At 45.9% G+C, this 24,244-nt stretch overlaps 1 protein-coding gene across 1 annotated transcript in view; it reads right to left on the reverse strand.

Annotated features, from left to right (window-relative positions):
• Positions 1 to 3,346: 3,346 nt before the first annotated feature.
• adgrl1a (adhesion G protein-coupled receptor L1a) overlaps positions 3,347 to 24,244 on the reverse strand; it is a 54,467-nt gene continuing 33,569 nt past the window's right edge. The window contains exons 8-25 of the mRNA XM_071916869.2: positions 19,596 to 19,889; positions 17,991 to 18,094; positions 17,025 to 17,210; positions 16,783 to 16,821; positions 15,378 to 15,558; positions 14,596 to 14,718; positions 13,391 to 13,602; positions 13,128 to 13,301; positions 12,296 to 12,505; positions 11,322 to 11,542; positions 10,926 to 10,992; positions 10,643 to 10,734; positions 10,283 to 10,451; positions 9,818 to 9,973; positions 8,616 to 8,712; positions 5,983 to 6,105; positions 4,383 to 4,400; positions 3,347 to 4,272 (exon numbers count right to left, since the gene is read on the reverse strand). Of these exons, the coding sequence (XP_071772970.1) occupies positions 3,347 to 4,272; positions 4,383 to 4,400; positions 5,983 to 6,105; positions 8,616 to 8,712; positions 9,818 to 9,973; positions 10,283 to 10,451; positions 10,643 to 10,734; positions 10,926 to 10,992; positions 11,322 to 11,542; positions 12,296 to 12,505; positions 13,128 to 13,301; positions 13,391 to 13,602; positions 14,596 to 14,718; positions 15,378 to 15,558; positions 16,783 to 16,821; positions 17,025 to 17,210; positions 17,991 to 18,094; positions 19,596 to 19,889 (3,392 nt within the window). The remainder of the gene's footprint in view (positions 4,273 to 4,382; positions 4,401 to 5,982; positions 6,106 to 8,615; positions 8,713 to 9,817; positions 9,974 to 10,282; positions 10,452 to 10,642; positions 10,735 to 10,925; positions 10,993 to 11,321; positions 11,543 to 12,295; positions 12,506 to 13,127; positions 13,302 to 13,390; positions 13,603 to 14,595; positions 14,719 to 15,377; positions 15,559 to 16,782; positions 16,822 to 17,024; positions 17,211 to 17,990; positions 18,095 to 19,595; positions 19,890 to 24,244) is intronic.

A 24,244-nucleotide genomic window follows, 5' to 3' on the forward strand; every position in this document is an offset into this window, starting at 1 on the left:
TTCCCCGGGGTGAGTCCCAGCTGAGCACTAGAGATCAACATCAGCACATTATGTCAAATACAATGAGGGAGAGATGGGGTTGATGATGATGATGAAAATGATTAGGATGATGATGATGATGATGATGATAGCCGTCTTGTGTTTCCCATTAACACGCCACCCTGGAGTGAACCGTCTTATCTTCGGTCCTCCTTGTCAAAATACATTCAATTGTCCTCAGTTGACCGGTCAGTCCTGCCTCAGCACCCCGCCACTGAGCCACAGGATCGAAGCTTCACATTATCCACAACTGCAGCAGAGCAGAATACCTGTGCGTATCATCCTATCATTTGTAAACACAACCCAACTCCCAGGTCCGACCATCCACCGCGAGACCAATTCATATACCATTAATCCAGTATTGCACATGTTCCCCGTACGCCTCGAGAGATGATACTCGGGCCTTCTTTCTGAGCCTCAAGGCGCTCCGTGGCCCATATAATGTTCCTACGCAAGTGATTTGAATACCAAGAATAAATGGTGACAAATCTTTGTATTCCCTTTCCCTCTATCCCTCTTTGACCCCCTCTCTCTCAGCCCCAAGAGCCACAGCTAAACGCCGTCCTCTGGGTTCTCTCAGAAGTGGGACAGTCAGGCCCTAGCCAAATGTCACACTGCAGTGGATGCTGTGTGAATCTATTCCCCGCTCACGTACCATCCGCACTTCACACTCCTTCGCAGGTTTACAGGGGAGATAGTAAAAAAAAAAAATGTCATGAATAAATCAATGTATGAATAAATATTCCAAAAACATACATAAAAATTGATAAATAAAGCATCACGGATAGCTATAAATAAAGCGTAAAAGGCAAACTTTCTTTTTTTTTTTAAAGGTCAGGACAGATTTCAGCTGGATGAAAGGAGCCTCATGAGCGGCTCTCTCTTGACAGCTAATTTCTCAACTGTATCGCTTGCATAAGGTGGCATATTGGAAACGTGTTCCTCCCGATCGGTCAACCCTGCTTGTCATTTTTGATGGTATGTGGTTAGCCCGCGTCTCCCGAGGCGGTCTGATTTCTCCTGTCCTCCTTGTACCTGAACGCAACGGCAAGAGCGGTCCCAGCAACTCCCACTCGCGGCAGAGGTGAAATGGCAGCTCTTTGAGACGAGCGCCCCCCCTCCCCCCCTGTCCCATGTGCACTCGAGTCACGCCACCAAAAAAATAGCCTCTCAAAATGTGCGTGCACTTACAAAAGTCTGGTGCATGGCAAGTACACACACTGCACACTTGGAACACACAAACAGGCATTCGGACGCACATTCGTACACACACACACATGCACACAAACACATGCACGCAGGAAATGAATAAATTGTCACATTAGGCTCTGGAATAATGCTGAAACTATCTTTTAGAAACAGCAAAATGCAATATTCTCTTATAGCAAAACAAATGTCATTATCATACATGCTAAAACCCATGTTAAAAGTATGTAATCTGGTTATATCTGACATCTTCCAAATAATACAAGAGCCAACCAAATCACGTTATGGCTGCTGTCCTTCACCCACAATGCTTTGTCGTGCCCGAGAGGCACAGTATGACATTTGACGATATCTATCCCGCCTGCTCCAGACCTCCCATCACCCCCCCCCCCCCCCGACACACACACACCCCACCCCCTCCCGTCTTGAGCACTTCCACCCTGGGAATGTCAAAGGTCAAACATTAACAACATGTAATGGATTATATTACATAAAAATTGTGCCAGGACTTTTTTTTCCTTTTTTCATTTGTATAAATAAAATCTACTACACATCATACTCCTTCTCTCTCTCGCTCTCTTTCTCTCTCCATCGGATCGCTTTTGTCTCCGAGAGAGAGGGTTTTTCACTGAATGGCGCAGCGTCGGAGCGCAGGAGAGCGAGAGAGCGAGAGAAAGAACAACGGGGAGAGAGATAGAGCGTATCATTCAGGTCACAAACTCCAAAACATTTTATTTTTTTCTTTTGTCGGTTTGTTGCAGTACAAGAAGTAATTTTTCATAGTATTTGTTACTTTTTTGTTGCTTTTGATCGTCTGGTTTCTCTATTTACATAGTAGGAATAAAGTGGTTTCGCCGTGTGTGGTTCCTATGTACAGGGCTAGACCCATCGGCCGACCGATGCGATTGCAACATTTACAGTCTGTTCGTCACAACCACACACAGGAAACATGTCCACTTCCACTGGCTAGGATCTAATAGCACAGTACAGGGGGGGGCGACGCCAGTCCGCTCTCACAGCCCCCAGAGGATGCAGACACAAAGTCAACAAGATAGATACTCTCTTCCAAAGATAGTGAGGCAGTCATTTACTGTACTTTTTCAAATGCCTAAAGAAAACAACCAGAGAGAAGAGTGGAGAGGATCGGCCAGCCTTCTGGGTGTAGGCTGACAATAACGTCGTCCCGCTCTGGAGGGGTGGCTCAGCGCCTCCTCAGTCTCTGTCTCTGCCTCTACTCCACTTCTGTACATAGTCGTCGATTCACAGCAAGAGAGAATGAAGGCAACTACACTGAAGCAGCTCCCACCGCCTGCTTGGAACAATAGTTCTTGCTCCCTTTTACTTGGATGGAGTGCTGTTTTCATTTTTGATGTTCGGTAATGAGCACTTCTGTATGAGTGAGCGTGTGTTACTGTGTGTGTCTATGTGTGTGTGTGTGTGTGTGTGTGCGTGCGCCTTGTGAATGTTCCAGTTTCTGTTCTGGCTCAAAAAAAGGTATTTTTGGCAACACTGAAGAGCTTTCTGTGAGACTTTTTTAGGGTATAATGGTGTATTATATTCCCCGTCTCCACAGCTAACTACTCCTATCAAATGATGACTCAAAAAAGACCTATGGAGGGTAAGAAAGGGAAATGTAAATATAGAGGAGAATGGAGAATAGAGGAAATATAAAATGATATTCCCATCTCCGGAGGCAGGTCTGAAGAGAAATTACATAAAAACTTTAACAAAGTTTTAAAGTTTTGAAATATCTGAAGGTAAAGGGGGTGGATAGGTACATTCAGAGTGCTGGACTTGGCCTTAGGGTACCAAAGGAAATGGGGAGGGCTGGGGCAGGAGAGAGTGGGTGAATGTTCTGGAGAAAAACACTCATCACTCATCTCCATAAGACAGGGGAGGGTCAAAGACAAAGGCTGCTTCTGTGGAGTCAGCCACAACTCCCCCTGAAGGTCACTCTGTTTGCTCATCTGTCAGATAAATAAAAATCAAGAGAAAGAAAGGCAACCAAACAAGCAGGAAGTGGAGAGAAGCGAGTGCGAGGCGGGCTAGGAGGCGGCTCTGGCCATCACATGGGTCCCCATCCTCATCCTCCAGGCTCCAGTCACAGGCTGGTGACCAGCTGCATCTGTCCGTCTCCCTCGGTGTGGGCAGGCTCCTGGGCCTGGTGTCCCTCCCCACTCGGTCTGCGGGGCGGGGCCTGGTAGAAGGTCTGCATGGGGGCTCCGCGGGAGCCCAGGGCGGGCCTCCCGGAGCTGTAGTACAGCTCCTCGGGCGGCTGGGCCGAGCGGGGCACCACCTCCAGGGGCTCGGGACTGCTGTCCGGGTAGGGCGAGTCTCGCAGGTTGGTGATGCTGGTGTACAGGGAGTCCCGGGCGGGGGAGTCCGGCGCTCCGTTGCCTCCCTGCCCGCCGGCACTGTGGCCGCTGTGGCCGAGGCTCTCGGTGAGGTCGGCCGTGTAGCTCTCCGACTCCTCCGGGTCGCTCTGGTAGAGCACCGACTGGGCGCGCTGCAGCAGCAGGGGCTCCTCCAGGGCCTTATAAAGCAGCTCCACGTCCTGCGGCGTGCGCTGGCGCCCCTCTCTCGACAGGAAGTCCTCGTCTTCGTCCATGCCCAGCGACGGCTCCGGCCCGGCCCCCGCCGCCCCCCGGCCGACCCCGCCGTGAGGACGCCCCCTGGCCAGGCTGCCGCACACCCTGTCCCCTCCGCCTCCTCCGACCCCTCCGCCTCCGCTTCCTGCTCCTCCGCCGCCGCCGCCTCTCAGGTTGTTGTGCACGAGCTCGGAGATGATCATCTTCTCGAAGGCCGCCGCGTCGGAGAGGTTTCGCCGTATGCCTCCGCCTCCCAGGGTCTCGGAGCCGCGGGGGTTGAGGAGGGGAGGGGGGCTGTCTCCACCCCCGCCGCCCAGGAAGTCACAGCTGCCCCCGCCGCCGCCCGGCCCGCTGCGCAGGGAGTAGCTGTTGTTGAAGTTACCGTTCAGAGGCAGAGTTTCCATCCCACAGGGGTCACGCACCTTAGACAGCGTGCTCTCTGGACACAAACACAAACATCATAAGGTCAGCCTCAAATGCCAGTAAGAAAAGTAGAATTACGTTGTTAAATATCACTTAGTGAAAGCTGGAGCAGGTGTAAGCACTTACTTGGGTCACGGAAGGTTCCTATGCATCCAAGAGGAGGTCATGTAGGGTGAATGAAATGAAAGACAATGGTCAGTAAGTGCGTTCTTTGATGATAGTTCATTAAGTTAATGTATTCATTTTTCAACATTTCAAAAAGGAATCACTAACAGCAGAAAAATATCCCCTTTCTCTCCCCCTTTTTTTCTCTCTGTCTCTCACACACCCACTTTACCCCCACCCCTCCTTCCCCAACATCACCACCACACACACACACACACACACACACACACACCTGCACAGTCACATTAAAGCAAATGAACTCTCTTATATGCAGACTCAGTCCTGTACCCTGTATCTTTGACACCACATTCCACCACCGTTTACACGTAAGCCACAGAAAATACTCTGGATATTTATTTACTACTGTCGGTAAACCCTGCATGTATACATAATTCATGCACAACCTCGTACAGTAGCAGTGATGTTTATTTTACGATGCGCCTCAACACGCCAAAGATGTTGTGATTTCTCTCCCAAATTGCCATCACACAGCAAAGCCAAAAGCCGTAGCCGCCCAAAAAGTGAGGCGCGTGTGCGTTTTTAAAATTTAATGTGTAGTATGATTTTAATCAACGCTCTTCTTCAGTGGTGGTGGTGGGGTAATTAGACATTCTAATGAAGTGCTCTCTCTACTTCCTCTCACACTCTCTTCTAAAAATGTCCCGGCTGCCGGGCTTGTGGCCGTCAGGCTTGACGCATTGTGCAGAGAGGCTTTAAAATATTTAACAGAAACGCCGCCTTAAATTTCAGTCCTCAGACACCAGGCCTGATACTCCGCTGGCACACGCTCAGTCAGCGTCCAGCCACACACACTCTCTCTTACCGAGTGAATATTGGTACTGCAGTAGAGCTATTAGAACATGTCTAATTTAGCACTTATAGACACACAAAGAGTGGCGAGTGGAGAGTGGGGAGTGCGGCACTGCGATAAAACATCCAGGGCATTTAGAACTTAGAATTTAAAACCTCACACTCTGAGATGGATGCAGGCACACACACACAAACACACACACACACACACACACACACACACAGGCACATACAGTAAGCACAAACACCTGAACAGCCTCCGTCCAGATGGGCAGTCCCTGGCCACTGAGCTGTCTGATGCCTTTCTACGGCCGTCACGATTTAAGCTGACTTATTTCTCGCCAGGGAACGGGAGAACTGTCCCCAAGATTTCTGGCAGTCACAGATGTAGCTAAACTTCTAATCAATTTGTGGCTGTTCTCATGAAGACGGCGAGATTAGAGATCTGACCAGATGGCTGGTTAGGCTGTAGGCACTGCTTGGCTCTGTTCTGCTCAGCCTAGTGAATCAGTCTGACAGCTACATAGTCTGAAAAAACAACACGCGCACACAGGCCCACTCACTCACACACACACACACACACGCAAGCTCTCGAACACACCAGTGTGCGTATACCGTGTCAAACGACTGACAGAATATCAGACAGGGAGACAGCAGGCTGAATGCACAGACACAAACATGTATACACACAGGCTCAGGAGGGTGCACACACACACACACACACACACGGAGGCAGCTAAGAGGAGCTAACCGGTGGAGTTGAAGACCCCAGGCGAGGGCGGAGTGAAGCTCTCAGCCAGCAGCGTGTTGTAGGGAGAGGTGCCGGTGCGAGTCTGTAACACCGGGTTGGTCAGGAGGTGGTTGCCCATGGTCGCTACGAGACACAAACATCACAAACCATGTATCAGAAAAAAAAAAGCCTCTGGTTTTCTCTTTGACTGCAACCTACGCAAAACAAGCACACACAAAAATACTTGGCACAATAGGTGTAACGTTCTGAAATTCCAGTTTCCAGACTCAGTAATAACATTTGGAATCATAAAAATATTTACTGTTTATTCAGATGGGGTTATTTTTGTCACGGCGATGCTTTATGGAGTAATGCATTTCACAGTGTTCTCCTGAATGTTTATGCCCGCTGATTGTAACCTTTGAGTAAAAATACAATTGCAGGGGAAAGGTACTGTTTGGAGCACGGCCATTCAAACGTTTTTTTTCCTTTGGCTCTCACAATGTAGTCAGATGGGGGAGAACAGTAATGCATACCATTATGTAGTCTAGAGGTGCAGCCATTGAAACACAGTTCATTTCACAGTGAAATGTGAATGCCACCACAAGACAAATATAATTCAAAGAAATGGCACATTGAGAATGTTGTATAATGCCCATGTATGGCTCCAGCCTCAGGCAACTCGAACAGAAATGCCATGAAATTAAAAATAGGACAGCATGACGGAGAGTGGTCCGAGGCCAAGTGCAACCTTCAGGTCTCACGCCTACCGTTCATCACACACAGCCTGGGTGCAGGAAATTCTCCAAAAGATTTTTATGACTAACTCATTTATATGCTCACACACACACACACAGCTATTTATTTATCCATTTTCTACTTCTAACGCTTCCTCTGTCCATCTTTCCCCGCTTCGCGCAATCTCTCCCCCCCCCCCCCTCCCCATTCTCTGCCTTGTTCTGTCGTTTCTTGACTCAACCACTCTCTCTCCCTTCATCGTGCCAGATTTATTTATTTTTTTTCTACACGCAAACACGACCAAATTACTTAGGATTAGCTGTCTGCATGTACCTCGTAGGAATATCCTGTAGAAAATTAAAGGAACTAGCTTTAAGTGGGGAGAGAGAAAGTAGGGCAAGGGGAATCGTGGGAGCCTGTGAGTGTGTGTGTGTGTGTGTGTATGCGTCTTGTCTCCTGGACACATCACTATTGTCTGGAAGAGAGTGTGGTTCAAAAAGAAGTGAAGTGGGGAAATCAAAGAGATAAGAGATGCCAATGATAATGACAGCGCATTTCTCCACCAGATTCGGCCTATTTAATTATTCCTCCATGATAGCGCCTCTTTCTGTCTCTCTCTCTTTCTCTGCCTCTCTCTCTCTCTCTCTCCTTCGTCTTTCACTCTCTGCCAACTGACAAACTTTTCTCAAAAGCACAGAAAATAAAGGCTTCACAGCACAGTTGTTTGCGTTTGACAGCGCGGTACAGGATGATCCACATTGTGTGTCTCCTCCAGGCTTGGTGATTGCTCTATCGTGATGAAAGGCCCGGGAAACTGACCCGCCCGACCGCACACACACACACACACACACACACACACACACACACCTCTCAGCCACCAGCTCACTCATAGCACCCCTCTTCCTCACCCCCTACCTTGCTCCTGTCACTCTCCTCAATTATAATAATTACCCCCTGTTCGCTCACACGCTAATCAGTTCATTAAAAACAAAATGGATGAAATTAGCATAGAGAGTGACGGCTGATTTAGCAACTGCCTCTTTGTCATCATCAACACCCCCCCCCCACCACCACCACACACACACACACACACACACACACACACACACCCAACCTCTCTCCTCCCTGTGTGTGGTGACGCCACCAGTTGCTGAGGCTACAACCGGCGACACGCAGTGAGAGAATCACTGACTCCACTCACCCTTCAGTTCTGATGCTATTACTAAGTATTAGTACTTTGTTTCCTCTTGATGTGCCGTGTGGAGTGAAGAGGTTAGCACGTACATCCCTGCATCACTGTGTGTGTGTGTGTGTGTGTGTGTGTATGCATGTGTGTGTGCACATATGCACTCCCTCCAGTTTTCCACAATTCCACAATCGCAGAATTCAACGCAAAATCAACAAAATATATCAATATATGCTGCATAATTTGCAATTTTACCACATCATTTTGAATTTTACTGCATACATATCGTGTAAAATTTGAGATAAAACAATTGTTAAAAACAACAATTGTTATGCAAACTTACATTCATGCACACAATTTGTTTAAAAGTTGAGATTTGTGTTTTGAACTTCTGCAATGTCCAATGAGACACATATGTGTACATACACACACACACACACACACAAACAACATGGATGGAAAGAGAAAATCCATTGGTTGATATTAAGATTTTGATGAAAGCTGAGATGTAAAATAATTGTTATGAGAAAAGTCATTATGAGGGAAGTCATTATGATTCCAAATATCACACACACAAAAAATTAGCAAATTCTGGTGGGACCGCATGTGAGTCTGTGTGTGAGCCTGTGAGTCTGCGTGAGTCTGTGTGTGTGTGTGTGTGTGTGCATATACGTGTGTATAACTCAACAGACAGCAGGGGGGGAGCAGAGCAGTAATAGGGAGGGCTCACCACGGTTGAGTGTCGGGGTGCTGTTGATATCTCCCGCCATGAAAGAAGATTCCGTCTGCTTCCGAACCGTGTCGTTCCACATCCTGCGGATCCGACTCTGGAAGAAGGAGCAGAGCGCAGTGAGTGGCAGCAAACAGACAACAAGTTAAATATAGAAACGCGGCGGGTAGACTTTGTAACTCAGTGGGGCTACTGTAATCAAAACTGTGGGGCTCGCTCTAATCCGCAAAGAACAAATAGGCAAACACAACAGACAAGGAGACGGAGGCGTCGAGTGGAGAGGCGCGTACAGATAAGTCATGTTAACATGAGGCGGGCCACAGTGATAAAGTCGAGATGTGGAAGACTGCAGTATCCCATACAATTGTTATCTGGAAGCCTCCTATTACAGCTTGTTTGTTGATTTATGGAATGCTGGAATGCTAGTGCGTGTGTGTGTGTGTGTGGGTGGGTGGGTGGGTATGTGTGGGTATGTGTATATAGGTTTTATACATGTATGTGTTTGTGTGTGTCTGTTTGTGCCACTGTGCATATGCAAGCATGTATTTGTGAATGTATTATGTATTGTATATGTGTTTATATACAGTATATGCACTGCAAAAAGTATCATTATTAACATTATCATTTTGTCTAGTACTGAATCATAAAAACTTGTTTTCCTTAAAGGAGTAATCGATGTCTTTTATCGATTTCTATCAGCAACCAAGGAATTGCAACAACTTGTTTGTTTCCAAAAGAGTGTGGGCCGGAAAGTAAGTTTTGAAAGCCTCAGCGTCTGGCAAAGTAATCGTTAAATCACTGGTATTGATCAGCGAACATATCAAACCCCTGCAGATATATACTCATTTTGTGCTACGGAACAGTGAAAATCTTACTTAATGCAATTTTAAAGTAGTGAGAAAATATACCAATGGGGTGAGATAATTTCACTTGTTTCAAATGCAGCTTCATCTGTTTCGAGAATCTCTTTGAAACAAGTCACAATATTTCAAAATAAAGCGAATTACTCCACTAGTCTCAAGATAATATCACCTGAATCAAGAAAATTGAATATCCATCAATTTGAAAGATTTTAAGATTTAGAAGATGTGTTAAAATGGGTGCATCTGCAAACTGTGTGTATTGATTTGTGCGCCATCATACCACCCGGCATGTGTGTGTGGTGCGGCAGTAGTCTGGTGTGGTCGTGTTCCTGTGCTGACCTGTCTGTGGGCCGCCGCGTGGCGAGCTTGGCTGCCGCTGTAGTAGCGGTTGTTGGCACGCAGGGCCGAGTTCTTCAAGGAGCCGTGGGAGCTGGTGGTGGAGGTGCGGCTGCAGCAGTAGGAGTGACGCAGACACTTACTGTACTCCTTGTGGACCTGTAAAAAACAAACACCACCAGCGCAGCGGGTCGGTTTTAAAGCCACTCGTAAACACATGCACTTATAGCCACTGGCCTGCACCCGCTGTGGACCAAGAGAGGCTTTTAATGCACAGCTACAGCAAAATGTACTTACTGTAATCACTCTAAACCTGTGTGCAGAGTACGAATTGGTATCCATGTATCAGCTGTCCATCCATACATCCTTCCTTACATCCATCCATCCATCCATCTCACATTTCATCCCCTCCCTCATGTATTAATTCCATCCATTAAATCTAATCACTCTTTCAACACTGGGCTGTACCTTCTTCTGCAGGGCGCAGTGGAAGATGAAGATGAACATGCCCTGGAAGGCGTTGAAGGTGGTGAAGAGGTAGGCCATGATGACTGTGTTCTCGTTGATGAAGAGGAGACCGAAGGCCCACGTCAGCCCCAGCAGGAACAGCAGGGCGATGGCTCCCAGAGCCCATGACCTGAGGGGGGAGGACGCAGTAAGGTTGGCATAGCAGTTTGCAAATAGGAATAATTACTAAGAATAACTGAACGTGATACACCTAGAAATTGACACAAGTTTGGAGTCTATCCTCCAGCACAATTTATGTCCAGATAAAAAAAATAAAATAACTTCTAGGATTATGTATTGCCTTTAATAAGTTGAACTCACTTAATGTTATCCAGGCGGCTGGAGTCAGGTTTGAGTGCTGAAGAGTTGCGGATCATCTTGTGTAGAGTGATCATGAGGAAAACGAGGTTGAGCTAAGGGAAGGAGGAATCGAGTAAATTTGAGGTTCACCATACTGTCTAGTCCTAAAAAAAACCTTTCCAAAAAAAAAAAAAAAAAAAAGCTAATTAAAAATACTGTTAATAACCTCATAAATCAAGCATGCTGAAATTGTTTTGGTTTGATCTGTATGATCTCAAAAACTGTTTGAAAGAAAGACTAATACCATAATAACAAATGAAACGGGTCCAATGAAGCTCCAGATGAAGTAGTTATCCACTCGCAGCCAGCATCTGGAGTGGCACAGGGAGCAAGAACAAGAGAGAGTTACACCCAGCTAGGCCTGTGCACAAATAACACGCACACACACACACACGTGCATGCACACACGCACACACTTACACAGAGGTACACGCATGCACGCACACACTATTCCCCTGTCTCAGTGGATTATCTTATGGAGGCTAATCATCAGGCTTTGGCTAAGTGTGTTCAGAAAAGCCAGTCCGCAGGGAGGAGCAAGAGCCGCTCACACAGCACCGCATATTACATTTCCTGCTGGGGGAATAGCATAATCCTACTTCTCAATCTGCAGGTGCAAAAGGCCTGGCTTCACACGTACGCTTTCTTGGTCCCATAGCTCCTGTAGTCTATGGCCGCGGAGATGCCCACCACCAGGGCCGGGAAGCAGTACCCGCACAGATAGTAGTACTTTTTGCGGGAGTACTCGCTCTCAAACACCTCCACCAGCATGAGATAGAGCTGCACGCCCTCCAGACACATCCAGGAGAAGGCAGCCAAGAAGAAGAAATGCAGAAGGCCAGCAAAGATGGGACAGGCGATCTAGGGGGGGGGGGAGTAGAGAGAGAGGAAGAGGAAGGAAAATAGAGTAGGGTGAAGGGAGAGAAATAATTAGACTGAGGCACATAGGTGAGTGAAAAACAGGGAAGGACAGAATAGAGTCGCTATCGGCCAGTAGTGGTGGACTTTCACAGAGGAAAAATGAAAAACTGGCCCTAGGTTGACTGGCTTTATGCGCAGTATTGAGCGATAATGTATTACTCAGTGCAGTAAAATTATTACTTTTCCTAGTCAGGATTATTAAGGAAACACTTCTTAAATTTCAGTAATGATTTCAGTTACCATTCAGTAAAATAAGTCATTACCTTTGTTACGACTCCATATAAATATCAGATTCAAGTTGAATTATACAAAAACTTAACCTGATCCCCTGATTCGCCTTCATTAGTCATCGTTGACACACACTCCGCTATCTTAGATGTGAAATGGCCATGAAAAATGTAACTTACTTAAATTTTCCAACATCTTTGATTTTATCGTGCGAAAGAACATTGAACATAAATGCCGCTGGGTTTCCCTGATCATTCACACAGAAGTGCAGAGGCGAGGCAACAGATTTTTGAAGGAGAGGATGCAATCATCAATTTTGGGGGTGTAACAGAAAAGTCATATAAGTAGTAGTGTAACAAATTACTGCTCCCAGGCAGTAATAAGTAAAGTCATTACATCGCTTTCAAAATGAGCAACGAGAATTGAGCAGCATATTTCTTTTTTGGCGTCCGGCTAGAAACTCACATGGTACTGTGTCTTGTCGATGCCGATGAGGAAGAGCAGCTCGGCGATGAAGAGGTTGATGCACAGGTTCTTGTGGATGGTGTTGCGGTCGGTCTGCAGGCCTCGCAGGAAGCAGAAGGTGGAGATGCAGATGGCCAGACACACCAGGGAGATGACAATCCCCACCCAGGTGATCACAAACAGGATCAGTTCATGCATTCGCCCCGGGTACTGAGATCCCGGTAGTGGAGGGTGGGGGAGGGGAGGGGGGGAGGGGGTTGAGTGTGGAGAGGAATCGGAAAAAGAGAGAGGGCAAAGGGCCAGGGAGACAAGGGAGAATCAGAAAGTGGAGGAGAAAAAGATAGGCACACAGTGTGGGGAGACAGAGGGACGGGAGACAAGGAATAAAGAGACACAAAGGAGAGGTTTGGAAGGGAGAGACAATAGGGGGGTAGATCAGCGAGAGAGAGCGGGGCGGGGGAGGGAACCGAGGGGAGAGAAAGAGCAAGATTGCTTCATTTAATATTTGTAAATATATGCAAGAAGCTAAAGTGTAGAGACAAGAGACAAGACGTCTTGAAAAAATACATGACATTCAAATTCATGTGAATGTCAGCTGCAGTAGCAGGACATGAATTTGTAAGCGTGTGCCTCCCTGAATGTCGGAGTGAGGGAGGGAAAGAGAAAATTCAAAACAAAGAGCAAGTCAGACTGAGAGGGTGTATTAATGTGCGCGCGTGTGTGTGTGAGCGAGTGTGAACAAACGTTAACGCTCGCATGAATGACTGTCTGCATATATTACTCGGCTCGCATTTTTAACCGTGCGTCTGCCGCGCCCCTCCGCTTCGCTTACATCGGGTTCGTGGTGAGCCATGAGCACGGCGAAGTTGGTGAGGTGGCTGCAGGAGCAGGTGGTGTGCGTGCTGTTGGTGTCCAGCAGCCTGCAGCCCTGCGACGACCACTGGCCCGTCATGGAGCGCTCCGAGTAGTTCCAGAAGGAGCAGTTTGGGCTGTAGTGGTTCTCCAGCTGGGGGAAAGAAGAGAGGGATGATGGGTAACGACGCTGGGTGTCGGTACGCGAACGAAGCATTAGGAGCGAGAGCGCATTCGGGGCACCTGTAGGTGTTTGAGTGTGAAGACCACCGGCTCGGTGAGGAACACCCTGCTGGACTCTTTATTGATGGAGGCGGCGATGACATGGGAGTTGACCGCCAGGCCCCGCCCATCTTGGCCCGGCCCCGCCTCCAGCTCCATCTTCACCGTGGCGTTCTCGGTGGACAGGAAGGAGCCCAGGTTCTTATACAGGACAAATACCACCTTCACTTGGCCTGCAGGTGGGGGGGGGGGGGGGGGGGGGGAGAGAGACAGAGAGAGGAAGAGAGAGAGAGAGAGAGAATGAAAGAGGGGGGGAGGGAGAAATGGAGTGAAGAGAAAAGGGAGCGAAAAAAGATGGATGTTAAGTGAAAAGAGAGATACAGACAGAAAGAAAGAAGGGGAGAGGGAGGGGAGATGAGAGGGGAGAGAAAAAAAAAAGACCAAATAGAGAAATGGGGGCATAATATGGTAATGGCAGTGAGAGTGACAGAGATAGAGAGTGAGAGAGTGACAGGGCGAGAGAGAAGGAGACAGAGAGAGAGAGTTAGTGAAGGTTAGAATGATGGTAAGGACCGTTTCATTTTGACTGGTGGAAGAGAGCGAGATTTAATGTGGAGGGCAATGGAACATTCATCCCTCAAGCATTCACAGATCTCTTATTATTCCATATGAATATTTCATGTGCGTTTGTTTCAATCATTCTAATCTCGTTCCCACTGCAGAGCTGAGCGGAGACAGAAAACAGAAAAAGGGTAGGGGATTGGGGGTGGGTGTGGGGGGGGGCTAGGGAGGGAAAAGGAGGAGGGGAGCGATGGAGAGGGGGATGACGGGGGGGGGGGGTTGAAACGAGAGAGATGAGAGAGGGGGATAAGATGGCGGAGAGACGGAGCAAGGGAATGGAATGGGGAAGAGAGAGGAGAGCGAGTGCTGAGATTGCTCTGTCAGGCTGGGGCCGATAGTAATCTACACGCCTCCCCAGCTATTCTATTAAGACTGCCGTTAAGAAACCATCAAGAAAAGAAATTGTCTCAGCGCTTTTGTTAATCTGATTAGCCTATTATTATGAACCAATAACTTAGTCAACTGCATGCAGATTGTTTTAAGCTTGCATGAAAATGCAAATGGAAACATGAGAGAGTGTGCTGCACAGGAAAAGCAGCAGGGAAGGGGGGTGGGTGGGTGGGTGGGGGGAGGGGGTGTTAAGGGCATGGGATGTGGCTGCTGACCGTTCCGGCTGTACTGTTTGACTGTGGAGGCTGAGAGCTGGATGGTGCTGTCGCTGGCATAGTTCTGCGGGAAGGACAAGTCCTGCAGGTCCATCTCTGTGTTCAGCACATGCACCTCGAGGTCTGAGGGGGGAAACACAGCACGCACAAATAGGATGAACAATTCTGTGTGGCAAAAACAATGCACAAAACAGGCAAACAGAAATTCTGCATCACACCCCTATGGTACACTAGTAGCTGTACAGCCATTTCATTTCCATTCATTCATTCATCCGTCCATACGTCTTACTATACAAATATGACTTATTACCTCCGCCAAGGAGGTTATGTTTTCGGTGCCATTTGTTTGTTTGTTTGTTTGTCTGTTAGCAGGATTATGGAAAAACTACCGGCCCGATTTTCATGAAACTTAGTGGAAGGGTGTAGCATGGGCCAAGGAAGAACCCATTACATTTTGGAGCGGATCCGGATCCGACTCACGAACAAGCAATAATAGCACAAACCTTGGCGGAGGTCTGCGCTCTCCGAGTGCCCTTCTAGTCTTATTAATATTTCTGCTTGTCTTTCATGCTGTGGCCCATGACAAAGTGGTCCTAATTTCTGATTTTATTCTATCCTGGTGTTAAACTTGGTGCATTTGTTTCTGCTGTATATTGTGTTTTAGTGGGACCCGAGGAAGAATAGCTGACACCCTTGTGTGCAGCTAATGGGGATCCTTATCAGTAAACAAATTAACAAATAAACGTCGACCATAATATACTTCATTAATGCCGGTCTCTTACCGATGTTGGGGGCTCGGTCGGAAAAGCGGTTCCCATACATATTGTTGGCCAGCAGGAAGGCTCCTTTCTCCAGGACGTCCAGCAGCATGGTGGCAGTGTGGGCCTGCTCCGTGCTGTTCATGTCCTGCCACGACTCCAGAGCCTCGGGACGCAGCAGGTTGTCCACCGTCTGCACCACCGCCTGCCACACACAGGGGGCGCAGCATTTATTAATAACGTTACTTGATCACCACAAAGTACAAAGTCACTACTATTCCACTATTATCTCCTAGAACCTCACCACTCCCCTGCATTACATTTATTACTGTGCTATGTCAGACATATTACCGTTCTATTTCACACTTACAATTCATTTAATGGCAATTTTGATGGTTTTATCGGCTATCCAATTTATTGGAGTAGCCTGCTTGATGAATCATGTAATTCTCTTGCTCAGGCCTCTCAAAATGAAGGATTGACTGCAGGGTGGAATAAAGAGCATTGCAGTTACGAAATGAATTTAGCATCAGAATGCGCTCCTACACTCCTGCACTCTTTAATAGAAGAAAAGGATCGTGGGCCCTTTTTGGTTTATCCCCGGAATCGATGTCGTGATACTGAGCTCCACTACAGCAAATGACAAAAAAAAAATGGTCCAGTTACATATTACACAGCAGTCTTTACATTCATCTGGCACCAGCGAAGATCAGTAGATCTGGTATCATATTACAGTATGCTGCACACAGGTCAAGACACACAGAAAAGACTGTGTGCTGCAGAATGCCGCATTTCATCATTACAGCAAGGCATACACAAGGCCTTTTCATGCTATTAGATTACAGCTTTCTCAGAACCAGAGATATTGCACAAATATTGAAAAAGGACAGCAGGGTGTAGTAACACGAACCGTTGCCTTTCATACTATCGTCAAATTACATTTTCCTCCAAGCAAGAGATACTGTACAACACACAGAGGCTGAGGCCAATATTTTGCAGTAAGGCTCTATAACAGTGCAACAAAGCTAAGATTATGTCACGGAAGCATGACTTCCACATTTGCCTGACCCATATTTTAGAGATATGTACACCATGAGCAATGCAAAAACTACAAAGCAGCTTCACCGCCTTGGGAAATACCACACCAACATTTAAATACAGCACATACATACTGCCTGCCAGGAGTCATACCAAAACTTGCTCACACTGCTCTCCAGCACAAACCAGAAATACTATGAAACACACTATACATGATTCCAAAGGCTACATAAATCATAATACAGAGCACAAAACCCTATGCCACGGGCTAAAGGAATCACATCCACAATCCTGGTCTAGTCAAGGATTTATCTTCCCAGTATTATTCTAAGTCACAGAGCGGCCCTACTCCAGGGGCATGTAAAGCAGGGAGATAAAAGGAAAACGGTACCTGGATGTAGGCCCGACAGGTCCGCTCCCGCTTCTGCAGCTGGAAGGGAGAAAACAAAGCCTTGAATTAAACAGCTAAACAAAAAAAAAAAAGGAAATTAAAAAAAATCAGTCGTCCTTGCATGTGCACTATAGGCGGGTGATTTTACATTCGCCTTAAAGCTCGGATTATATACAGTATGGATGTGTGTGTGTGTGTGTGTGTGTGTGTGTTCCTATGTGTGTGTTTATACTTTATTCTACCTTATTGTAGTTGCGTGCGGCGGACTCCTTGTTGCCGGGCCTCAGCGCCTGGAGCTGGGCGTCCAGTATGTCCAGCAGCTGCTCCATCAGTCGCACGGACGAGCTGACGTCACCAGCGTGGATACGACCCCGCGTGTGGTTCACCAGCTCACTAGCTATGTTAGCAGCATTCTCACCACTCTTTATCTACACACACACACACACACACACACACACACACACACACGTTTATATACAGTGAGAGTCATCATAAAACAGATAGTTCCTGTTCTCACTTCTGATTGGCTGAATCACATTCAAAGCTCGTTGTAAAAATACCCGCATAATGCACACCCTTTACCGCATGTTTGTTCATTTAAATATTAATGCGCTAACTGAAAACAACCACTCATACTAGTACTTGTGTGTTGCCTAGCAACCATGTTATTTAGCTACCATTCAAGAACTATATTGCTCGGCAGAAGAATGTCATTTAATTATTATTGATTAAAAGACAAATGATTTCTTGAACAATGCCGCCCATTTTTATTGCCGTGGTATGTTACCAACGTTTTATAAAAGCAGTAAACCACTTGAGGCCGTGATTTGCAGCGAGCCGCAGCCTCTTGTGGCTGATTACCTGAATATCCATACACTGTAATGAACAGGTATATTGCAGTGGGCTATGTGAGACTGTGAGGGAGCAGTTGTGCTGGCGTTGTGCCTTACAAGCCACGGATAAGCACATTTTTTAAAATAATTTGACCTAGCTGTAATTATAGCATATTAGTCAAAGAAGAGATTTAATTAAGTATTAAGAGCATATGCCTTGTAATGAAGGGCCAGTTGAAATGAGTCCGTATTTTAATCAGGTCAGCCTTGGAGATATGTTAATGTGTGTGTGGAGGTGGACGGGGAGGAGGGTAGGGGCAGCGGGCCAGAGGAAGGGGACACAGCCGAGGCCAGGGGGACGGCTTCGGGTCTCACCTTCTGGGCCACCTGGTTGACCCACGGGGAGGTGCAGTTACTCAGGTCAGGACCCCGCGGGTTCCACACGACCTGCTCCGCCAAGCACTGGAACGAAGCGATGCCTGGAGACCAACAGAGGCAGAAGAGGAGGGGGGAGTAATGGAGAGATAATAGGCGTTAGGTGTTGGCAATTAAAGGGAAATATGTGGAGGAGAGGGATGAGCAAAAAGAAAAAAAAAAGTGCGATAGAGTTTTTTTCCCTAGAAAAATGAAATGAAATGAATTTTAAAAATGCAATACTCAAAGCGTTTGAAGATGAGAGGGAAGACGGAGGGAGGAAGTAGAGAAAAGTGTGTGAGAGAAAATGGGTCAGAAGTGGAAAAGGTTAAATAATGGAGTGTAGGGCAGTGAGAAAGTGAGTGGGAGAGAGAAGGAGCGAGGGGGGGAGGCAGGCTTTCAAGCTGTAAAAAGCACGGTTTAAAAGGAACATAAATGCGCACGCACCACACAACACACTCTGTGCGCCCGCACAAACACACGCACACACACACCAAAGACATAACCATCAGGTGCGATCTCTCATTGGCGAAAAGAACACCTGAAGCGAAGCGCCTGCCACCAATCCTCAATTCCACCTACGTTTTTCTATTTAGTTAGGAAGGTTCAGACAAAGGACACCATACAGGGATCAAACCAGGGAGGGGTCTCTCCACTGCTGCTAACACAAATAACCAGCGTCAACTCACAACGAGAGGGAGAGAGGAGAGGGGAGGAGAGACCAGAGAGAGAGACGGGGAAACAGAACGGAAGAGGAGAGATGACAGAGACAATGCAGCAACACTTCACAGTTGTAGAAGGATCAGAGCAGATGTGGCGTTGCATTTCATACACCCTCTTTTTTTCCCTGCCACCGTTTTTTCTCTCTCTCTCTCTCTCTCCCACTTTCCTCTATACTCTCCTCCATCGACCACAGATTGGGTTTGAGAGCTCTGCCAAGACACGGCAATTAAGCCAGCTGCTAATTTAATGTTACTGTCGTTTTCACGGAGAGAACAGACAGAAAAAGCAAAAGGCATCGGCGAGGAAGAGATGGGAGACGCTTTTTTCTGTGACTAGAGAGAGCTATTTGATGGCTGCATGTTTAGAGGTATGGAAGCTAGCATGAAGGGAGGTGAAGCCTGTGTTGTCTAGCCTTTCATTTCATTATTCGCCACTTTCAATCAGCTATTTCTGTTTCTGTGGGGGACGGGTCTTTCATTTGTGGAGGACAGGCTTTCATCTGGGAGTCCTGGGGGACTCTGCCTGCTGGAGAGCAACATAGGGATAGAAGAAGAAAACAACAGTGGAAGAAAAACAAGTGTGGGCACACAAACATACTGTGGGAACATGTGCGGACATACACTCGTGTGCGCAAACACACACACACACACCCAAACACACAGAGAGTACATATGCATACACTTCAGCGCACAAACACATACATTGTTTTTTTCATGGAGTGGAAAAATTACACACTGTCCTTTCATGGAATGGAAACAAATTGCACACACACATGTAAACACACACACACACACACACACACACACACACTCTCTGCTAGTCCCACACTGCAGATGTCCTTACCCAGAGATCCTTTGGGACAGGGGCGGTCCACTGTCTCTCCTCTCTGTGTGGTGGGCCACTGGACGCCCCGGGCCACCCTGGACTCACACACGTGGGACTCGGGGCCCGGAGGAGGGCGGGGCGGCCGGCGCGTCACAGGCACAGTGGCCGTGATTGGTCGCAGGTCGGGGCCCTTGTTGATGGAGCCAATGGGGCGTGAGGTAGGGGCCAGAGGGCGGGTGGTGGCGGGGCTGGCACTGGAGGTGAACGGCCTGGCTGGGATAGTGGTGGTCACTTGGGTGGTGGTCAGAGGGCCTGCGGCAAGGAGAGAGAGAGAGAGAGAAAGAGAGAGAGAGAGAGAGAGAGAGAGAGAGGGAGAGAGAGAGAAAAAAGAGAAAGAGAGCACCATTTAGAGAGTTATAAAAGGATGTAAGGGATTTTGTTAGAGAGCAGCAAAGCCAGACTGAAAAAGCCAAAAAGAGATCAAGGGAGTGAAGGAGAGAGGCATGTGAATGTAAGATGTCTTTCAGAAGTTGAGTTCAAAAGTTAGCCCGACAATAATTGGGGTGACAAATACTTTTTGAGCCTCTCAAAGCTTCAGTGTCTTGATATCGTTCCCTCCTGCTCTCCAGAGGGAGTGGGAGAAGCGGGGTAGAAGATGGAGAGAAAGCATCATCACAAGACAGGGAGAAGTAAATAATTGATCAAATGTATCAGAGAAGTCACCATCACTAACAACCAAACCTAATGCGACGATAAAAGCAACACATCCCAGCTACAAAATCCTAACTGATCAAACGCAGAGTCGGCTCTCAACTCCATGGGTGCAGCCGCCAGCCCGTCTGTCTCTGGCTCTTCTCTCTCCGGGCCTAATCCTAGCTTCATACAGGCCTTCATGTGGCTCAGATATACACCCAAACCTCCTACTCATATTGATGGACTGTCAAAATACAAGTGTGGTGTACTCATTTTACCCTCTCCCTCACCACTTGAGTATGACTCTTTCATCAACCATTACACAGAGAACTTGACATGCAGTACTACTGCAATCACACCTGAGAGGCTGCTCTCTACTGCGACTATGGGTGGGGATGGAAATGTGACAGTCTGGTAAGTGAGCCGCCCAAATCACAGTGAAGAAGCTCTTTAACGGTGTTATGGATCTTACTAGGGGTGGGCGATACTGCAAAATTTGGTTTCGATCCGATACCAAGTAATACAGGACCAGAATCGCCGATATCGATACCGATACCGATACTTTTTATTATTAAAAGCAGCTTATGTACTTTCATGTAGGGGAGAGCAGTGTGTCATGATTTATGAGGTGAATGCATCATCAATAGGCTAAATCTGAATACATTTTCATGACCACTAAATTATTTGCCAAAGGTTAGCAATCATTGTAAGGTGAGTGGTAGAATTTCTACCTGCCACCTGTGAGACCCGGGTTTGATTCCCAACTGAAGCATGTATGTAGCAAGCAAAGCAAAAAAAAAGCCTTTTTTTTTTTGCTTTCCAGTGTTAATTACTTAATCACATGCATGTTAAAACACAGGACAGTTTTTAAAGGCAAATAACAAAAATATTTTTTTTTATTATTGTAAATTGAATGTGCAAACATTCAATTCTCAAGTTTTTTGAATAAACAAAGTGCACACAATTATTTGTGGAGAACAATGAATGTTTTAAAACTTTCACAACTTTTATAAATAAGCAAAGTGCAAATAACTAAACAAAAGCACAAACTACCCTCCCAACCATTCTTCTTTCCTTCAGTTGGAGCAATGGTTCTGAGGGTGCGCGTGCGCGACGCATATGTTCGTTGTTTGAGTGCACACGACACGACAACAACAGTGGAGAAGCAAAGAGTGCATGCATGCACTAAGATGTGTTCACGACAACGCAACGTTGTTTGCACAGACAGTTCTACTCTTTGATGAAATGGGTACAATGTAGAAGAGAGAAACTGAAACTGGTATCGATCCTATTGACGCTAGAATCGATCTTCAAAAACGAGACGTAGTATCTGTAGTATCGATATTTTGGGATCGATCCGCCCACCCCTAGATCTTACATCCTGCAACAGTCACAAACACATACGGGCTTTCTGAAAAGTGTTCTCCCCAGTCGTAGGATGCATACATGATCGTGTTTGAGCAAATATAGAAACTGTACTTTACTGGATATCACTGAATCACAACAGTCTTATTAGCCAAAAAACAACAAAATGAGCTTATTTATAAATTGTATTCGTCATTTTCCTTTTATGGACATGAGATAATCATGACACAGGCATTCATTGCCAATACACCAGCCATTTTGTGTGAAATAACAAATTCTACGTATGTCCAAGAAATCATTCTCAACTAAGCAACCTATTCAAAAACAAGCACAGATCCTGTACAGACCCACGGCGCGTGTTCAATTCTCAGCACTGAAGCACTGCGACACGGTTAAATTACCTAATTCCACTAACGTTACTTAAATACCACAAGGTAACGTTAAAGTCACCTACCACTAAAGACTGCGGTCAAGCCAAGAAAAACACGGTCAAACTAGCCCCCACGTTGTTTTGCGGTACGCGTATATACTAGGCATTACGGTAAGAGCGTGTAGAACTGATTTCAAAATAAAAGCAACGTTCCGGTGAACGTGATAGGACGTGAACGTGATTTCACATACATTCAATAAATCAGTCAGTCTGTCTGTCAATAATGAATTAATAAATAAATAAATAGCATACATACATACATACATACATAAATAAAACAAAATTAATAATTATTAAATAATAAATAAAATGAATAATAAAAAAAAAAAAAAAAAAAAAAAAACCTACCGCCTGCAAACTGTATTTCAGAGAAAAATTGAGGCTTTGAAATTGAGGCTTTCTCATTTCAATTGTGTGAATAATTAGTCAAACTTAAAAATAAAGAATACATTTCCAAAGACCAATCTGACTTCAAAATGACAGCACACCACCTCAGAGTGTCATTGAGAAACTTCCTGTTTCCACAGACCAATTTCACTTCAGAATGATAGCAGACCACCTCAGGGTGTCACTCAGACCATCTCAGGACATTCTGATGTGGAATTTCAAAATTAAAGCCCTCTAAAATGTCATAAACTGTGTTCCCTCTAAATTCAGATTAGAATTAAAAGGAAACCTCCTGTTTTCACAGACCAATTTCACTCAACAGCACTGCCGTGGAGTCCTTCAGGTTCCTGGGATGTACTATCTCTCATGACCTGAAGTGGTCTGCTATCATTCTGTGAAATTGGTCTGTGGAAACAGGAAGTTTCTCAATGACACTCTGAGGTGGTGTACTGTCATTTTTTTAAATATATATATATATATATATATTTATGATTATTACTTTAAGTTTTTTTTTTATTATTCATTTTATTTATTATTTAATAATTATTAATTTTGTTTTATTTATTTATGTCTTTATGTATGTATGTATGTATGTATGTATGTATGTATGTATTTATTTATTTATGTATTCATTACTATTGACAGACAGACTGACTGATTTATTGAATGTATGTGAAATCACGTTCACGTCCTATCACGTTCACCGGAACGTTGCTTTTATTTTGAAATCAGTTCTTACACGCTCTTACCGTAATGCCTAGTATATACGCGTACCGCAAAACAACGTGGGGGCTAGTTTGACCGTGTTTTTCGAAGTTACTTACTTAGAGTTACTGTCTGCAAATCCCCGTTACTGACTGTGGAATGTTAAGTTTCATTTTTGTTTTCACACCAGGAGACTCTGTTGATTGCAATGCTGCTGGTCTGCTGTCTGTACATCTCCAAATTACAGACATGACGTGATGCGCACATCAGGCGCATTAGAGATTTAGATCCATTTCTATACAGCAACTTTTGATTTTGTGCCTCTGTATGGGAAACACTGCACCGCACAGTCAAAAACGCCCTCTAGAGGCCATCTGACGAAGCGCATCATCTCACTAAGCGTTACCTGGCTGACTGACTGAATGCCTGCCTGACTGAATTTGCCTCGTGATGCCCTAGGCTGGGCCATGGGAAAAACCCTCCTCACAATGAGGACTGTAAGGTATGTTCTTTCTCGTTTTTCTTCATATTTGTTATAGTGTCTGAGTCAAGAGTGGATTTATTGAAGGTCAACAGTGTTCCTCCAATATCATTACTTAATGACACCGAATCACATTTTAATCAATTCTTTGTGTAATATTTCTGAAATTCCTTTTTGAAAAATGCCATGTGGTATTTGATTCCAGGCCTCTGTGTGGAGTCCAGGCCCTGGACAGCAAAAATGTCAACTATGATACCCTCAACAAAGTTCACAAATTAACCAATTAACATTTCTGTTTCTGAATGAATATCTGAAATCATTATAGCCTGCGCTTGGCAAGTAGTAAATCTATTTCTGGGATGCTTTGGAAGAATATAAATACATGTGGTGACAAACATTTACTTTTTTACACTCATTTACAAATGCAAAATGTCTCACAATCATATACATGGAATCAGAGGACACAGGTGCCTTGGTCACCACTAGTTAGCTCAGTAACCAATAAAGCACAAAGATTTATGGGCTAATCAGGCATGGCGGACATGACTATCTGTCCAATCAGATCACTGTAATTGCTTACTGTATAAAGTGCAAATATGCATTTCA

This window comes from Centroberyx gerrardi, chromosome 7, assembly GCF_048128805.1.
Source record: "Centroberyx gerrardi isolate f3 chromosome 7, fCenGer3.hap1.cur.20231027, whole genome shotgun sequence".
In the NCBI taxonomy this organism is placed as follows: domain Eukaryota; kingdom Metazoa; phylum Chordata; class Actinopteri; order Beryciformes; family Berycidae; genus Centroberyx; species Centroberyx gerrardi.